We start from the raw sequence: 15,808 nt of genomic DNA on the forward strand, positions 1-15,808 counted from the left end.
ATCCGTCACGTAGCTAAAAGAAGGCGGAGACTGCAGAGCGTGTAGCAGAAGCGGGGAACGCTCGCGGAGGTAAGTAAAAGGAGCCGAGTGCTCCAACAACGAATTGATCACTCGATTAATCGATAACGGAAATCGTTATCGATGATTTCCGTTATCGATTATTATCGATTTTATCGATTCGTTGTTTCAGCTCTAATCATACAACAGTATTTCTATTACATGTACTAATCTATTATATATGTCTGTGTAACTATTTATCTTTGTAATACCTTTCAGCACACACACATCCAAAAACGGATGAGGCTGATATCCCAGTGCAACTTACTGAACAGGTCCATACTATTCCAAGGCTGAAGGTATGATTACTTCAAACTGTGACTTTTTGTCTATATAGTATGTATACTTATTGCCATGCAAAAAGCAGAAAGAACGAAGTGTGGAAAGCACTAAAGAACTATTTCCTACTATCTCATCAGGGGTTATTTGGTAAATGGAGTTGTGGTTTCAACTTAATGAATTCACTTTACATTATGAAGGGCTAACCCTAGAGAGCTTCTACTGTAGGATGTTTATATTAGCCCTGTAACTGTATAATTAAATCAATATGAGTACTTCAAAGTCTTCTCAGCCATTGGATTATGCATTATTCAGGGCCATATCAGCAGTGACTTATTCAGGCCTTGGGCAAGGACCTCTGCAAGGACCACTTCTTTTTTACACTAAAGGACAACAACTATTTTCATGTTTTCACAATGTCTTTGCTCACCTGCAATGTACCTCTTACTCTTGTTTTTTTTTTAGCAAATGTAGGACCTTCTTTTAAAGCCTTTTAAAACCTTATTTTATGACTCCAGTGATCTCTGGTAGAACAGGTGAACCCCAGATATGTTGCTTGTGGCATCAGGGGAAATTTATAGGAAACCCTCTGATCACTGATCTGTCATCGAGCTGCAGCATTCCCACACACACACTGATTGATCACACACTGTGAATGAAGTACTGTCACAGGAAACCCGATTGTGGTCTCTACACGTGGTCTGCGAGTCCCTGCCACATGAAGAGGATTCTCTGGCCACTTAGTGATCATATCCCCATGTAAATCCCAGAAGAATGTAACAGCACTCAATCAGACCACTGTCACAAATTTTGGCCCCAGCTGTCAGGGGGAGACTAGGCTGCCTAAGGTGTTAAAGCATTCAGGATGCAGACGCAGAGGGGGCAGCTGGGAGCGCTGGTGTAGGTTGGGCCAAGGTCAGTGCCCAAGGTAAAGACACCATTGCAGCTCAGTAGTTCTTGCTGGAGACACTTTTCATTGTTTGCCCCTTTATGATTATAATGTAATGAGAGCGTTAAAACCACAACTCTCCTGACAACTTTTCCTTTACGGAATAAATGTTATTTTCAAGTAGTAATTTGATTAATAAACACATAGAATAACAAAGAATAACTATAGGTACAATGAGGTATTTCTGCATTTTTTCTATCAGTTTACATACTCTATTGGTTTAAAGTCTAGGTTTCACATTATGAGTGAAACGTTTTCTTATCACTATCTAGTGGTTTAATACATTTTCATGGAAATGAGAGTCTGCCTGTCACACAGTGATCCTGTGGTAAATTAAAGTAAAAATGCCACAGTCCCCAATGTGTTCATTTCACGTTATGACAAACCTGAACCCAGCCAAAACACACGCTTAAACTATTATTTATTATCTTTTTTGTTTGTTTCCTTTTCCTGTGTTAAAACAGAGAATCTTATTAAATGAAGTTGAGAAAAAAACAAACGCAATTCTTCTTGATTTACAAACGAAAAACCACGGCCAACTCTTGCAGTGCTCTGCGGGAGAACTAGAAATGGCAACCGAGGCAAGGCTTCAGCTTTCTGTGGTAGCTCAGCAGAGGCATCAAACTGCTCTGAGGTAAACATTCAATGTGAGTCAGGTTTCAAAGTCAAAGCATAAAGCTTCATCTACAAAGGAACCATGACAGTCCAAACCACTTTACAACTTACATCTGGATAATTGAAGAAAGAAACACCTGTTTATATGTTTGTAAAGCTGTTCAGTTTACTAAACAGCCAATGTTAATTTGCGCCTTTTTCCAGCTCATTGATTTTTTTCTCAGCAATGTTTTATTACTATACCATGAGCATGTCACTACAACATAAATGGTTACGATGCATATTGTCCGTTTTTTTTTTGTTTTGCCATGAACTAATGTATCCAAGTCAATTCCCATAGGGCAGGCCAGCTATCACGCAAAAGATCCAAAAACCTCAAAGAATCTGGGAATGCACAAAAACTAATTTATGAATTGTTCTAGAGTTTTTGTGTGGCCTGAAATTACGTGATTTAGTGGCCCAGTAAATGCAAGTGGAGTGAATCTTTATTGCACATGATAGATGTACATTTTTTTTGGAGGGACTTTACTAAATATACGAAAATATGTTCTATTCCCAATAATAGTGTGGCCATGGCATATTCTGCAATGCAGTTACTCCAAAACGCGAAAATATTTGCCCACAGAAGTCAGCACAGCTTCGGAAATGTTTTGCCACCTGTTCAAGGGACTGAGAAGGTAAATGAGGGTATCATACATTCTGTATCTGAACGCACATCGTAACCCATACTTATCAAGTGCTCACTTTCTAGAATTCGCAAAATAGGGGCACGTTCTGTAGCCTGCAATACATTTTCTACCGCTTTATCACCAAATTACAGTATATATTTTGCTAGGTATAAACAAGTCACAGTTAATAGAATATGTCCCATTTCCTGCATTAACATGCATATATAAGTGCACATTACTAATTTATATAAACAGGTCAGCTAATATAATATTTAGGGTAGCGTTTCCTGGATGCATTTTAACTTATCATTCCAATAGTAGCCCAATTATGAAAAGAAAAATAGAAAATACCTTTAACTTACATATTCACAACCTAAATGTTGTCTTAAAGATATATTGTATTTATACTTTGTATAATTTATAATAAGGAGAGTGACCAAGCCCCCAGCATTTCATTACAGGATCTGCCATGCGAAACAGAGGCCAGAGAGCGGTTAAGCATGCGGATGTGGCTGAGATGCCGTCTAGCCTTGGTCAATGCACTTGTACTACAGATGCGTGGCATGGCAAAACAAGGTAATGCAAAAAGCTGCCTGCTTTTTGGGGAGTATATTCTGTCCAGAGGTAAAGTATTTTTAGAAATCTGGGTTTTATCTTACCCCCCCCATATGCCGCCATTTTGGAGTGGATGAATCAAAAGTGTATTAGTAGTTTAGTTTTTAATGGGAATGTCTTCTATTTCCATCAATATAAAAAAGGTTTGGTTTAGGAAAAAGTATACATTTTACTGTCAGATCTTACTTAACAAACTGAGATAAATTAGCATGCAGTATATAACTTCATCTTTGGTCATACCCTGACGTTGGCATGAGGAGCATAGCCCAATACAGGAACCTAATGAAGAGACAGCTATGTAGGATAAACCAGTGTGTTTCAATAGGACATGGTATCATATTGTTAATTTGAAAGGTTAGATATGTTTTTTTAATTGTTTTTATAGACAAGGACATATTAGATGGTGCTACCATTGTAACCGAAGGCATCATGGAAGCTGAAACGTTGGGTGACTTTGAGACTCAAGCTCATCTCATGCTACAGGCTGCAATTCTGGATATCCAAGAGGGCCAGCCTAAAACAGGAGTGCAGTATCTGCTACAGGTATACTGTGCATTGTCAGATGATTCAGTTATATTCCCCATAAATTACTCTTCCAAAACAAGTGTTGCCTTTCTTTATTCAGTCAAAGAAATGACTTATAGAATATATGCTGGGATCAGTATATTATGTTACATTAATAGATTATCATGGCTCATAGAAAGTTCACTATAAAATTGCATATATACACTGTATAGTGTTAGATTTACCAACATTTGTTATTACCATGGTGATGTTTACATCATACTTACATCATAAGTATTGACTGGATCTCAAGACCTAGGCCAGCATTCCCAACCATCCAAATTATCCAAAATAGTGATAATGCATTAAATGTTACATACAGTATTTGCTTTAAAACAGTATGTAGTCTTTCTTTAGAACATTGCCATTGTACAGGAAAGCAACTTCACAATGACACAGTATATGTACATGGTCTTTTTGAGAAAAAAAGAAAGAAAAATGATGTTTAGAGGATTACGAGTACAGTTTCAAGTGAAACGGCAAGTAGGATGGCATCAAGCTTTGAGTAGAGCCTTATATACAGCCCCTGTACATTAGCGATGACTTTGATGTAAGTAACACCAGACAAATGAGTATGTAAATCACTCATAACAGTAGGAACATAACACCTAGTATTTATACAACACCCTTCTCCCAATGGGTAATTAACCGAATCAGCAACTGAATAATATTTATCATTACCCAATGAATGGTACTCAATATATTGGCCTCAGAAGGATGAAGGGCTGAGTTGACCCTGCTGGGATTTGAACCGGCAACCATGAGGTTTGAATAGGCTCTGCGATCATACGTTTGAACGCCGTTGCACTTTAGTTTAACCCCGAAACCCCAGAAACTACCTTGTCACCTATGGATAGTCCAGTCCTAGGCTATGCAGGGGCTGTGGTTCATAACTCCCCATATAGATCATGGGATTTGTCATCCACAGGAACTTGTTTGGCAGTATGTATTGTCATTGATGTGTCAAGAGTCATAAAAATTTAATTATTAAGCAATGTTTTCATTTCTCCTTTCTAAATGATTTTTCCAACATGTTCCCCATGGTTCTGTGGACAGACACACAACAGATTGTCTTTTGGTCTATTTTATTGTATAGGTCATTGCACATTTTTTAATATAATACATTTTTTATCTGCTTAAAACAGAATATAATCCACTTACTCAAGGGAGAGCATTTAATTTCTCCTGCTGCATCCTTAATACTTGCTCAGAGCTTCATTCTTACGGCTGACTTAATGGAAATGAAAAAGGAGGAAGACCCCCAGGTCTTTTGGACGAACCAGCTAAGCACTTACACGTTAGCTCACGAACTCATCATTAAACAAGTAAGTACAGTTCCTTGATGCTCAGTATGCCCATAATAAATGCAAAAGAAAACAGTTGGATAAGTATCTGTGCTAGTACATCAGGAATGGTTGTGATTAAGGGCCCTTGATGTAGCTGTCACTGGAACGTCCACAGTCAGGGCAATGTATGTCAGTAGGTCTAGATGTCCACTTGAACCAGGGACATTTATTTAACTATTTAAATCCAATCCATGAAAAAAAGATTGTACAATTTAATTAACACTAAGTGAGATTACACCATATTGTCTATATGAATAGTTCATTATGTAGGGTTGCAGTGTACAAAATAGAGCTCTATATTATTGGATCTATCCAAATTACAATACATAACAAGAACAGAGAAAGTTATCTGACTTTTTAATGTTAATAATAATATTATTATTATTATAACATTATAATACCACACTGTGAAGTCAGTTTCACTGCCCTGATGCATATTCGTCAGTCTTCAGAGATGTAGTTGATGTTCTGATGGTGCCATCAGGGGAGTACTGGCAGCTTCTGGCCCCGTCAGTCCCTTGCCTCCATCCGAGTAACTCACGTACTCACACTACACACATTCATGCTAACACACGTTTACACATACACATTAATTCTAGCAAAAGCTTACACATTCATGCTACACACACTTACATATACACATTCATGCTAACACACATATTCATGCTCACACACAAACATGCACTCTAGCATACATACATTCATACATACATTTACATACATACTCCTGACTTTTCTCTCTTACTCACTCACTCACTCACTCACTCCCTCTTCACTAGCTATGAATATCAATAAATTGACATATAACAATCATGGGTGTCTTAAGAGTATCACTTTTCTATATGCGCTCATAGAAAGACAGCATCAATATGAAGCTTCATCTGTCATTAATAAATCATCACAGATATTGTAACATAGAAACACAGAACTTGACAGCAGATAATAATCCGGCCCGCCTAGTCGGCACATTTTTTATACTGTAAAGACTCAAATCTCAACCAGTCGTTGATCTTGTGTTGGATTCAGTATAGCTTTATGCCTATCTCATGCATGTGTAAACTCCTTCACTGTATTAACCCGTACCATTTCTGAGGGGAAGCTGTTCCATTTATCTACCACCCTCTCAATAAAGTAAAACTTTCTTACATTACACCTAAGCCTCTGACCCTCTAGTTTTAGGCCATGATCTCTTGTAAAAGTTATCTCTTGTCAAGTTATTTGAGATACATTTGCCTCCTGCACTTCAAATCCCCTGAAGTATTTAAATGTTTCTATTACATCTCCCTTTTCTCTTCATTCCTCCAAGCAATACAATAATTGTGTCCATAAAAAAGACCTTTGGTTTGTATTGATTGTTAGTAAATAATGGATGTCATACAAATGTTTATTAAACTCTTCTGACCTTTTATCGTGGTAAGAAAAACATCCTAATTCAAGAGGTACAGGATATTAGTATGAATAGAAAGAGTACATGACTCAGACAGTAGAAATAATTATTGTTTGTGATGAAAGTGTTTACGATCTTGAAAAGATACAACATTATTGTTTTACCTCCGATCTTCTCCAGATGGGCACCCTAATGGGTTGGATACCATACAAAGGAAAGAAAAGCTGGCAAGTGATTGGCCAGTTTACTAATGGCATGGCAGAAATACCGTATTTGCTCAATTATAAGACAAGATTTTTTCAGAGCAAATGCTCTGAAAAATAACCATTGTCTTATATTCTAGGTCGTCAAATAGAGGTCTGACTACAAGACTAAGATCCAGATCCCCCGCAAGGGTGCAGGGAACCCGGATCCTTCTCTCTGGCAGCCAGATGATGTCTGTGCGGATCGCAGACAACCTCTGCTGCTGCCGGCACCTCTGCCGGGGCTTCTATGATGGAGCGCCGGCGTCACATGACCTTCTGGTGCTCATTCATAGAAGCCTCGGTGGAAGTGCTGGCAGCAGCACCGGAGGTTGTCTACACTAATCGTGCAGACCTTCACCGGCTGCCACCACTACACACCAAGGAATCTGAAGCACGAGGAGAAGTCTGGTAAGGCATAAAGAATATCATGGAGACAGAGTGGCATATAGGGGTTAAAAGGAATATCAGGGAGACAGAGTGGCATATAGGGGGTTAAAAGGAGTGGCAAATAGGGGGTCAAAAGGAATAACAGGGAGGCAGAGTGGCATATAGGGGGTTAAAATTAATATCAGGAAGGCATAGTGGCATATAGGGGGTTAAAGGGAATATCAGGAAGGTAGAGGGGCATATAGGAGGTTAAAAGAAATATCAGGGGGGCAGAGTTGCATATAAAGGGCTTTAAGGCATATCTGGGAGGCAGATGTGCATAACTGGGAGTAGGGGGCAAATAAAAGGGAAACAAAACAAAACATTCATTTTTCTCAATCATAGTTTTTATTAAATATGAAATATAGTTTACATGTGAATTAATATTTACTAGTAAAACGTTTTTCTTCTACGGTAGTCTTATATTCAGGCTTTTTCTTTTTTTCCTAAATTCATATTCAAATTTTGGGGGGTCATCTTATAATCGAGCAAATACGGTAAATTCATTCAACACTTTGGCTTCTTTTTTTTTCTGGTTTAATAAAGTCCTTTCAACAGTGACACCACAATGCTTTCTGTGAGATATTTCCAAAGCTGACAAAATAACAGTTTTTCTGACACACTGTCCTACATCTATAACACCCAGTTACGTTCTGGCCAATTAGATCGGTGATTGATTTCATGAAATGGAAACAAACCAGGATGTACAAAGTTTCTCAGAAGCCTTCTAGCTACAAATTTGCAGCCCTCTGAGACAACCTTGCTCAGCTTGGGATCAGTGTTCAGAATACAAGACATATAACAATATGAAATGGGTAGTCATAAATGAGGCCCTGTTAACCCTAAATTAATTCTCAGTCAAATCAACTTTGGCTTTGGAGGAAGGAAATTGATATGAGCATGAACATTCCTATTTTTCAGTTGAATGATCTGCACCTTAAAGTGGTCCAAAGCATTGGAATCCCCACCTTGTGGCCAGACACATAGGACCTACAGAGTTATATATGTGTTGCTTAATATTTTTGATCTTGCCTTCCGTTTTAGTTAATTGTGGCTGAGATGCCAGTAACATTATGTGTTCTTTAAGCTTAATTCTGTTTCTTTGTACTATACTTTACTATGTACTTTATATATGTATGTACTTATGTACTTTATATACTTTATACAAGGCTTTACTAAATATATTTATATTAACACTTTTTATTTTGATAAGGAAAATCCCCCTGGAGCCTTTAGTATGAATGTGTACAGAGCGTTTAAACTCATATCTCTTCTTTGCAGTTTGTGTCACTTGGTGAAGCTGTTCAGCATCATATATCCGATCCTACTTTAACATCACCGTTGCAGCCTTTTAGGAACATATATATGCCTTACATGAATTTACTGGCTAAAGTCAAGCTGAGAATTGGTAAGATAGACTTATGTACAACTATATATATATAATAAAGTATTTATTACTTACAAATATTTTGCACATTTTGAGGCAGCAAGTCACAAAACATGACACTACATGGCCCCACAGTGGCAGTGTGGCAGAGAGAGGCAGCAAGTGTGTACATGTGAGGGAAAGTGTATGCATTGGAGTGAGATTGTGTGCATATGATGGGGTTGTGCTTGGGGGCACTTGACTATACTTGCCACTGGGCCAAAAGGTAACAAGCCTACTTAATTACATGCTGCAGATCCACTGTGCCATTTCTTCTTTGTGCAATTCCCACCAGTCTCTGGCAGGAAAGTGTTGAATGTACTTGCACTTAGGGTGTTTCATTAGATGCCCTGGAAATCCCATGCAAGGCTTCATTGGAGCTGGTTCCCAAATCGATAAGTACCTTGCATGTGTAAGGCAAAGGAATTTGGAGGGGAGTCATCCAAAATGTAAAAAGATCATAATTATGAGCTAACACTCAGCCGTCATATGCATTTAAGTGAATATGAGGTCTGGAATGTACCAGTAAAATGACTATTATATAGGTTTGAAATAGACAATTCCAATTGACAACCTTTTTCAAACCATTCATTTTTTCATAGACAATGTTCTTCCCTCTAAAAGTTTATTTTCAAGTTCTTTTTAGAATGTGCCACCAGAGTGTTCAGTAATTTCAGACTGTTGTCAGATGTACACAGTCAAACGTTTTCATTGTACTTTAGCTGATCGAAATAGCCCTGCTTTAATATTACTTCAAAAGGACATGTATCAGAATCAAACATGTTGCTAATCTGTGGCCTGACCTGGGATTTCTGCAAGGATTTGTAATTAGTATTTATTAGCATAACAGAGCACAGGGAACCTATACATCGCTTTGTGGTTTCATAGAAGGCTCATTTATCACTCTAAACCAGCATAAAGGAGACAAATAAGCATCCAGAAGGGACGGTGGATCCGTTAAGATACTGTCATGAACAGAACACCTAAGTCCATGGGTTTACTGAATGTATTCATTCTCCCAAAAGAGGACACTCATCTTATTGTGTTCAGAGCTCATGGACATGCTTAAGAGTAAATTAAATGTATTTAAAGCAGGATAACAAGGCTAAGGGGCTCAAAAGTGATCTTACAGCATCCATTTTAATATAGTAAAGGAACACATATGACTTACATTAGCCATGAATTCCACTAGGAATACCAGGCTGTTATTAACCAGGCCTGGACATTGGCCACTGCAAATGTCCTGATTGCCTTCCATTTACCATCACTCTAGTCTTGTGGCTGATCTAGTCCTTTGGTGTGCGGCCTCTTGCTGGAAACAAGCTGCTGCAAGCTTTAAAAGTCTAGGAGGCTGATATAAGAATATAGCGTGTGAATGCCAATCTGCCAAAAAGTCCCAAGGCTGATTTGCACTGCCAATTCATTCTGGTCCCCATTTTATAGGGAGTGTTACCTTTGTTAATGCCTCATATTATAGACGCAAATATTTAAAATCAGGCTGCAGATAAATCTCATTTTTATTCACTTTCTTGTCTTGGTTATTGGTTAACTTTCATTGTGTAACCTAGCGAGGAACAACACAAACGTGCTTTTCTTTTGTAGGACACGTAATTGCATTGAAAGCTTGTAATGCACCTAACACACCCCTGGATCCATCACATTTGTTACCGAGTCTTACTCTGCAAACCACAGCTCTAGAACTATGCAGGAATTCCTCTTTCCGAGAGTATGATTTGGAAGCCGAGCTGCTTTTCCAGAAAGGTTGGAACAGACAGTTGCCTGTTAAAACAATATCAATTTAAAAAAATGTCCCATGATGATGTACATATTGTACAGCCTGAAATTGTATGTTCATCTTTACTAAAAATGTATTTTCTACCTGCATCTATATTATACATAAAACTTAGGAGCCTTGTTTGTAGCAGTTTTACACCATCACCAATTAGCGGTATTGACTTTGCGGATTGGATAATAATTATTAGTATTCTTACACAGCTTCAGTTTCAATAGTTAACGCACAGATTGATTTTTCATGGGTATTTTGTCATTTCTTGAATTTTTTAAACCAAATAATAATTCTAGTTATCTTTACAATAAAGCTGTTTTTTTGTGATGGTGTTGTTTCAAAAATACATTATTAACTTATGAGAATAATATATATAGGTATAATTCTATTTTTAGGTAATATAGAGCGTCAGATGTTCATGTTAGGTGACCATGAAAAATGTATGGCTGTCCAAACCTTTTCAGATGCTATTAGAGTGAGCTGCAATTATGATCAAAACCTGGGGTGAGTCTGATTCAATGTAAACCTTTGAATTGTATTTTTTTAAATACAGGCAGAATTATGTTAATACAACCTATATCTATTTTTCTGTCTGTTTATATGTCTATCTATCTAGTTTTCATTTCTATTAGTATTCAGATTGTATTCAGAGTCCCCACCTGGGCAGATACATAGATTACATGCTGCAGATTCAAGGTAGTTTATTTCAAACATGTTTTGCAGCTAGGGTTAGTTAATATCCCAGCTGTTGAGACTACATTTCCATGACTCTCAGCCAGTCTGGTATTTTAATCATCATGGAATGTGAGTACTCAACAACTGGAGTGCTAAAGGTTAGCTTTTATATCATTATGGATTGGTACTGCAGCTGCTGTGGAGTGCACATCTCTTGATTCTCACCCATCCATCTGGTTGGTTGAACATCGTGAGAAATCTGTCCTTTTTTGGTTCCAAGCATTTATGTCCCCTTTTCTACCCTCTTTTTTTGTAAAGTTGTTTGAATGTTTGCTACACTACCTTAGCTTTTTTGACTGTAAATCCCATGATGTTGAGCAGCATTGCTAGCTGATTAATATTGGAATAGTAGCTAGTAACTGTAGATTGGGTTTGGGGGGGGTGGGCTAAACTAATTCTACAGTACAAACACTAACTTTTGCTGACTCATCAATACTACAATAATATTTAGACATCCATATTGCTGGCTAAACTTCATGGGAATTGTATTTATAAACTGGGGTTCTGATCGCCTACACTACACACTTTGACTGCAAAAAGATCTCATGTAGTGTAGGGACATGGTGGTCCATTAGCTACTACTACAATGGTCATATATTTTTCCTGTTAATGGATAACTAACATCTGCCTCCCACCATAAAAGGCAAAGGAGATGAGGTAAGGAGGTATTCTAGTTGGAAAGGGGAAAGGTATGGAGGATATTTTGCTCCTCACTGCAAAAAAATTCTGCGAACGCCTATGAGTATACCCTCAGGAGTACTGCCTGCATTCTCTTCCAACCAGTATACAGAATAGATAAAATGCATTAGTGTTAATAAATAAAGCCATATTTTCTCTTCAGTCCCTGCTGCACATTATAAACACTCATGTTCACGTAGTTGACATATTTTTCTTTTATAGTCCTTGTATTTGAACAGAAAAGAAAGAAATGCTGTTATTCTAGCCTTCATTTGGTTTAATATGGTCTGAGAAGTCCTTTTTACAAAACTTGCTTACATATGAGAAAAAAACAAAAATAGCAAAACCACAATACATTTTTAATTAAAGATGAAAATATATGCTGACATTGTTTTTATGCTGTGTTTCAGCTTAATCCGGAAATCCTATCTGGAAATCGCCCTATTGTACTTCCACAGAGCAAATTTGGATAGAAATGAATTAAGTGGCAAAGATTTACCAACAGTGGAAACTGTAAAACAATCCAAAACTAAGAGAAAGGTAATGATCACAAGAATGCATGTATCACTTTTTAAATGGTATAGTTCAGTTCTCAAAGTAAATTTCACACTCTTTGAGTTCTATGGTTTTACATATCAGGGCATAATAACAATCATCTGTTCTGAACTAAAAAAATAGGTTAAAACAACCTCAGATGAACAACAACAGATAACATGGCACTGTGTCATGATTTATTCAACAAAAATAAAGCCGAAATGGAGAAGCCATATGAAAAAAGGATACCTTATGATTAAACAGCTTGTAGAACTACCTTTAGCAGCAATAACTTGAAGTCATAATTTTCTGTATGACTTGATCAGTCTCTCGTCCTCATTGCTGAGGAATTTTGGCCCACTCTTCCTTACAACATTGCTTCAGCTCATTGAAGTTTGCGGGCATTTGTTTATGCACAGCTCTCTTTAGGTCCCATCACAGCATTTCAATCGGGTTGCGGTGTGGGCTCTGGCCATTTCGACGCCTTGATTCTTTTCTTTTTCAGCCATTCTGTTGTAGATTTGCTGGTGTGCTTGAGATCTTTGTCCTGTTTCATGATCCAATTTTGGAAAAGCTTTAGCTGATGGACAGATGGCCTCACATTTGACTCTAGAATACTTTGGTATACAGAGGAGTTCATGGTCGATTCAATGGCTGCAAGGTTCCTAGGTCCTGTGGCTGCAAAACAAGTCCAAATCATCAGCTCTCTGCCAATGTGCTTGACAGTTGGTATGAGGTGTTTGTGCTGATATGTTGTGTTTAATTTTCACCAAACATGGTGCTGTGCGATATGGCCAAGCACTTCCACTTTGGCCCCATCTGTCCAAACGACATTGTTCTAGAAGTCTTGTGGTTTGTTCAGGCGCAACTTTGCAAACCTAAGCCGTGCTGCCATGTTCTTTTTAGAGAAAAGAGGCTTTCTACTGACAACAAAGCATACTTGTTCAGTCTTTTTCTAATTGTACTGTCATGAACTTTAACATTTAACATGCTAACTGATCCCTGAAATGTAACTCTTTTTTTTTTTTGCAATTTCTGACCTTGGGGTAAACTTGCTGGGACGCCCACTCCTGGGAAGATTGTAAACTGTCTTGAATGTTTTCCACTTTTGAATAATCTTTCTCACTGTAGAATAATGGAAATGCTTGGAAATGGCCTTAAAACCCATCATAGATCAATGGGCAGCAACAACTGCCTCTCTAAGATCATTGCTGATGTTTTCCCTTGGCATTAACATAAACCCAAATGCTCCAGACCACCAAACTGCTAAAACTTGCAACACTTGCTGATGATGAATTAATATGTGTAATATGTCATGCATTGTTTGTCATCTGAGGTTCTATTTACCTAATTTTTGACCTGCTACGGAACAGATGATTGTTATTATATCCTGATATGTAAAACCATAGAATTCAAATTTGTTGAATTCACCTTGTTTTCACACAACTGTATAGTGAAACTTAAACTGTAACCTGTAAAGTGTAAGCTGATTATACTGTAAGCTGTAGAAATCATATTCATCAGCATCTTTTGTCACTTAACATTCTGCATCACAGAGTACTGTGATACATGTATCATCCTGAAGAACTGTGTTCTGAAGTGTTTAAAAAAAATTATATAACAGTAGGAGACTTGTGTTGATTACTTGGCTAATTGTGGCTTTTTCCCCTAGGGGGAGAAAGCAACGAAAATGGATGACAGTGGAAAGCCGGTGAGCCCGGGACAATTCTACACACTGCTGACATGGATTGCGATAAGAGCAGCCACACAGGTTTATATGATATGTTCAATATTTTAACTAAACTGATTCTGTGATCTTGGGTGAATAATGATCATTAGAACAGTGCGTATATCTGTAATGTATATGATGGGTGTCTAGTGCCACAGTATTTCTAAATTCTCAGGCTTTTCTGGTGACCCTTTCTCTTCTATGAGAATCCTGGCCAGAGTAGAGAGACAATATATATAATTATAGAATCACAAAGGTATTTGAATCAAACAAATATGGGTTTGTTATTATCTGGAGTGAGAGGTGTTGTTAAAGTCTGTGCCGTTCCTATGTTTCTTTATATGATGGCCTTGCCAAGTTGAGCATCACAGAGTTTAGAGCTGCTCAAAATACAGCAAATACCCCCCTTGCAAATACTTTTACTTTGAAAAGCTGTAAGCCTTGCAGAGTCTCTACAAGTGTAAGATACCCACTGCATGATTTGCATTAGAGGTTAAGGGCGCACGTGCAGGAACGGCTCCCATAAATTTCAGGGAGAAGCCCATTCCTGCCACTGATTGGCCACGTCAAGCAGCCAAAAGTGGCATGATAATCAGACTACATAGAGCTGCAGCTTTTCTTAAAGGAAAGTACTTTATTCTTGTTTTCCCCCACAGACTTTCCCTTTAAGAACAGAAGGAAAAGATCTGGAAACAAACGTTTAAATAGAATTGTGATTGTTTATTGCTTTTATTATTTTCAAGCTGCTGGTGAACCCATCCATTTCTAAATTAATGATTGCTTATATGCTGTACTTTTTTTTAGAATGTGAACAGCCAAATAAAATGAATGTTAAGAGCCAGTAAAGGTCCTGATTTCAGAAGAGATGCGAGCCTAAACTAGACAGCAGGCTCTCCTGGGAGCATTGTAGAAATATTGTCTGTTGTGAAAGCATCTGCTCACTTTGCAGACACGGCAGAGCAGGATTTATATGCCTTTATGTTATGTAAAGCACCAGTATAAAGTACAAAGTGCTGCATTGAAGCATAGATTCCTATTCCTAATATTATGTTTTAAGTTTACAGAATTCTAGAATAGCATCGCTGTTCAATGTGTGAATTCAAACAGCATTTGGCTATTTATTTTTAGGGAAATGTGAGTCTTCAGGGTATTAAATCAGCAAGTGGTAGAAGCAGCATGTGCTTCTGTGGTGTAGGGTGTCCTAGAATTTTTATGATCTCACCTAATTATTATATGGATGTAATCAGATTTGAGAACATTACAGAGTAAAATCTTCCCTACTCCTCACCATATCTGAAGGTTTTTTATTGCTGTGTTAGCATAGCCATAAGAGCATTTGTCACCAGCAAACACTCCACCTTATTCTTTTTTTTATATTTTTTATGTCTTACCTGATGGTTGCGGCCAAGAAAGCAATTCCCTTTGAACTGTTGCACCACTTGAATCTGTTTTTCATCTTAATCTTAGTTTTTCCTCATTTTAAACACTAAGAGGTTAAGTGGTAAATCCATGTAATAGCTTTTCTTTACAAGTAAATATTTCCAAAGCTATCAACCTTCATCACTTTTTTAATTCTTTATTTTTTTAGCATGAACGTATCCTTTAAGTAGCCAAAACTACAATATATTTTAATGTGGTTAGCACATTCACTGGGACAAGGGAGGTCACCAAACATTCCAGGGTGGGCACATTTTTATGATATATGGGACTTCTGAAGGCACCAAAATCACAGTAATGTTGGGACACTATGGACCCTGAGCAGTAGATTG

At 37.7% G+C, this 15,808-nt stretch overlaps 1 protein-coding gene across 1 annotated transcript in view; it reads left to right on the forward strand.

The window, feature by feature from the left end:
- Positions 1–15,808, forward strand: part of CFAP54 (cilia and flagella associated protein 54) — a 119,170-nt gene that overhangs the window by 94,774 nt on the left and 8,588 nt on the right. Inside the window, exons 53-63 of the mRNA XM_053463661.1 lie at positions 277–356; positions 1,750–1,919; positions 2,466–2,577; positions 3,030–3,144; positions 3,569–3,726; positions 4,893–5,072; positions 8,433–8,559; positions 10,180–10,338; positions 10,759–10,867; positions 12,187–12,316; positions 13,983–14,081. Coding sequence (XP_053319636.1) covers positions 277–356; positions 1,750–1,919; positions 2,466–2,577; positions 3,030–3,144; positions 3,569–3,726; positions 4,893–5,072; positions 8,433–8,559; positions 10,180–10,338; positions 10,759–10,867; positions 12,187–12,316; positions 13,983–14,081 — 1,439 coding nt within the window. The remainder of the gene's footprint in view (positions 1–276; positions 357–1,749; positions 1,920–2,465; positions 2,578–3,029; positions 3,145–3,568; positions 3,727–4,892; positions 5,073–8,432; positions 8,560–10,179; positions 10,339–10,758; positions 10,868–12,186; positions 12,317–13,982; positions 14,082–15,808) is intronic.

Source organism: Spea bombifrons, chromosome 4 (genome assembly GCF_027358695.1).
Source record: "Spea bombifrons isolate aSpeBom1 chromosome 4, aSpeBom1.2.pri, whole genome shotgun sequence".
NCBI classification, from domain to species: Eukaryota; Metazoa; Chordata; class Amphibia; order Anura; family Pelobatidae; genus Spea; species Spea bombifrons.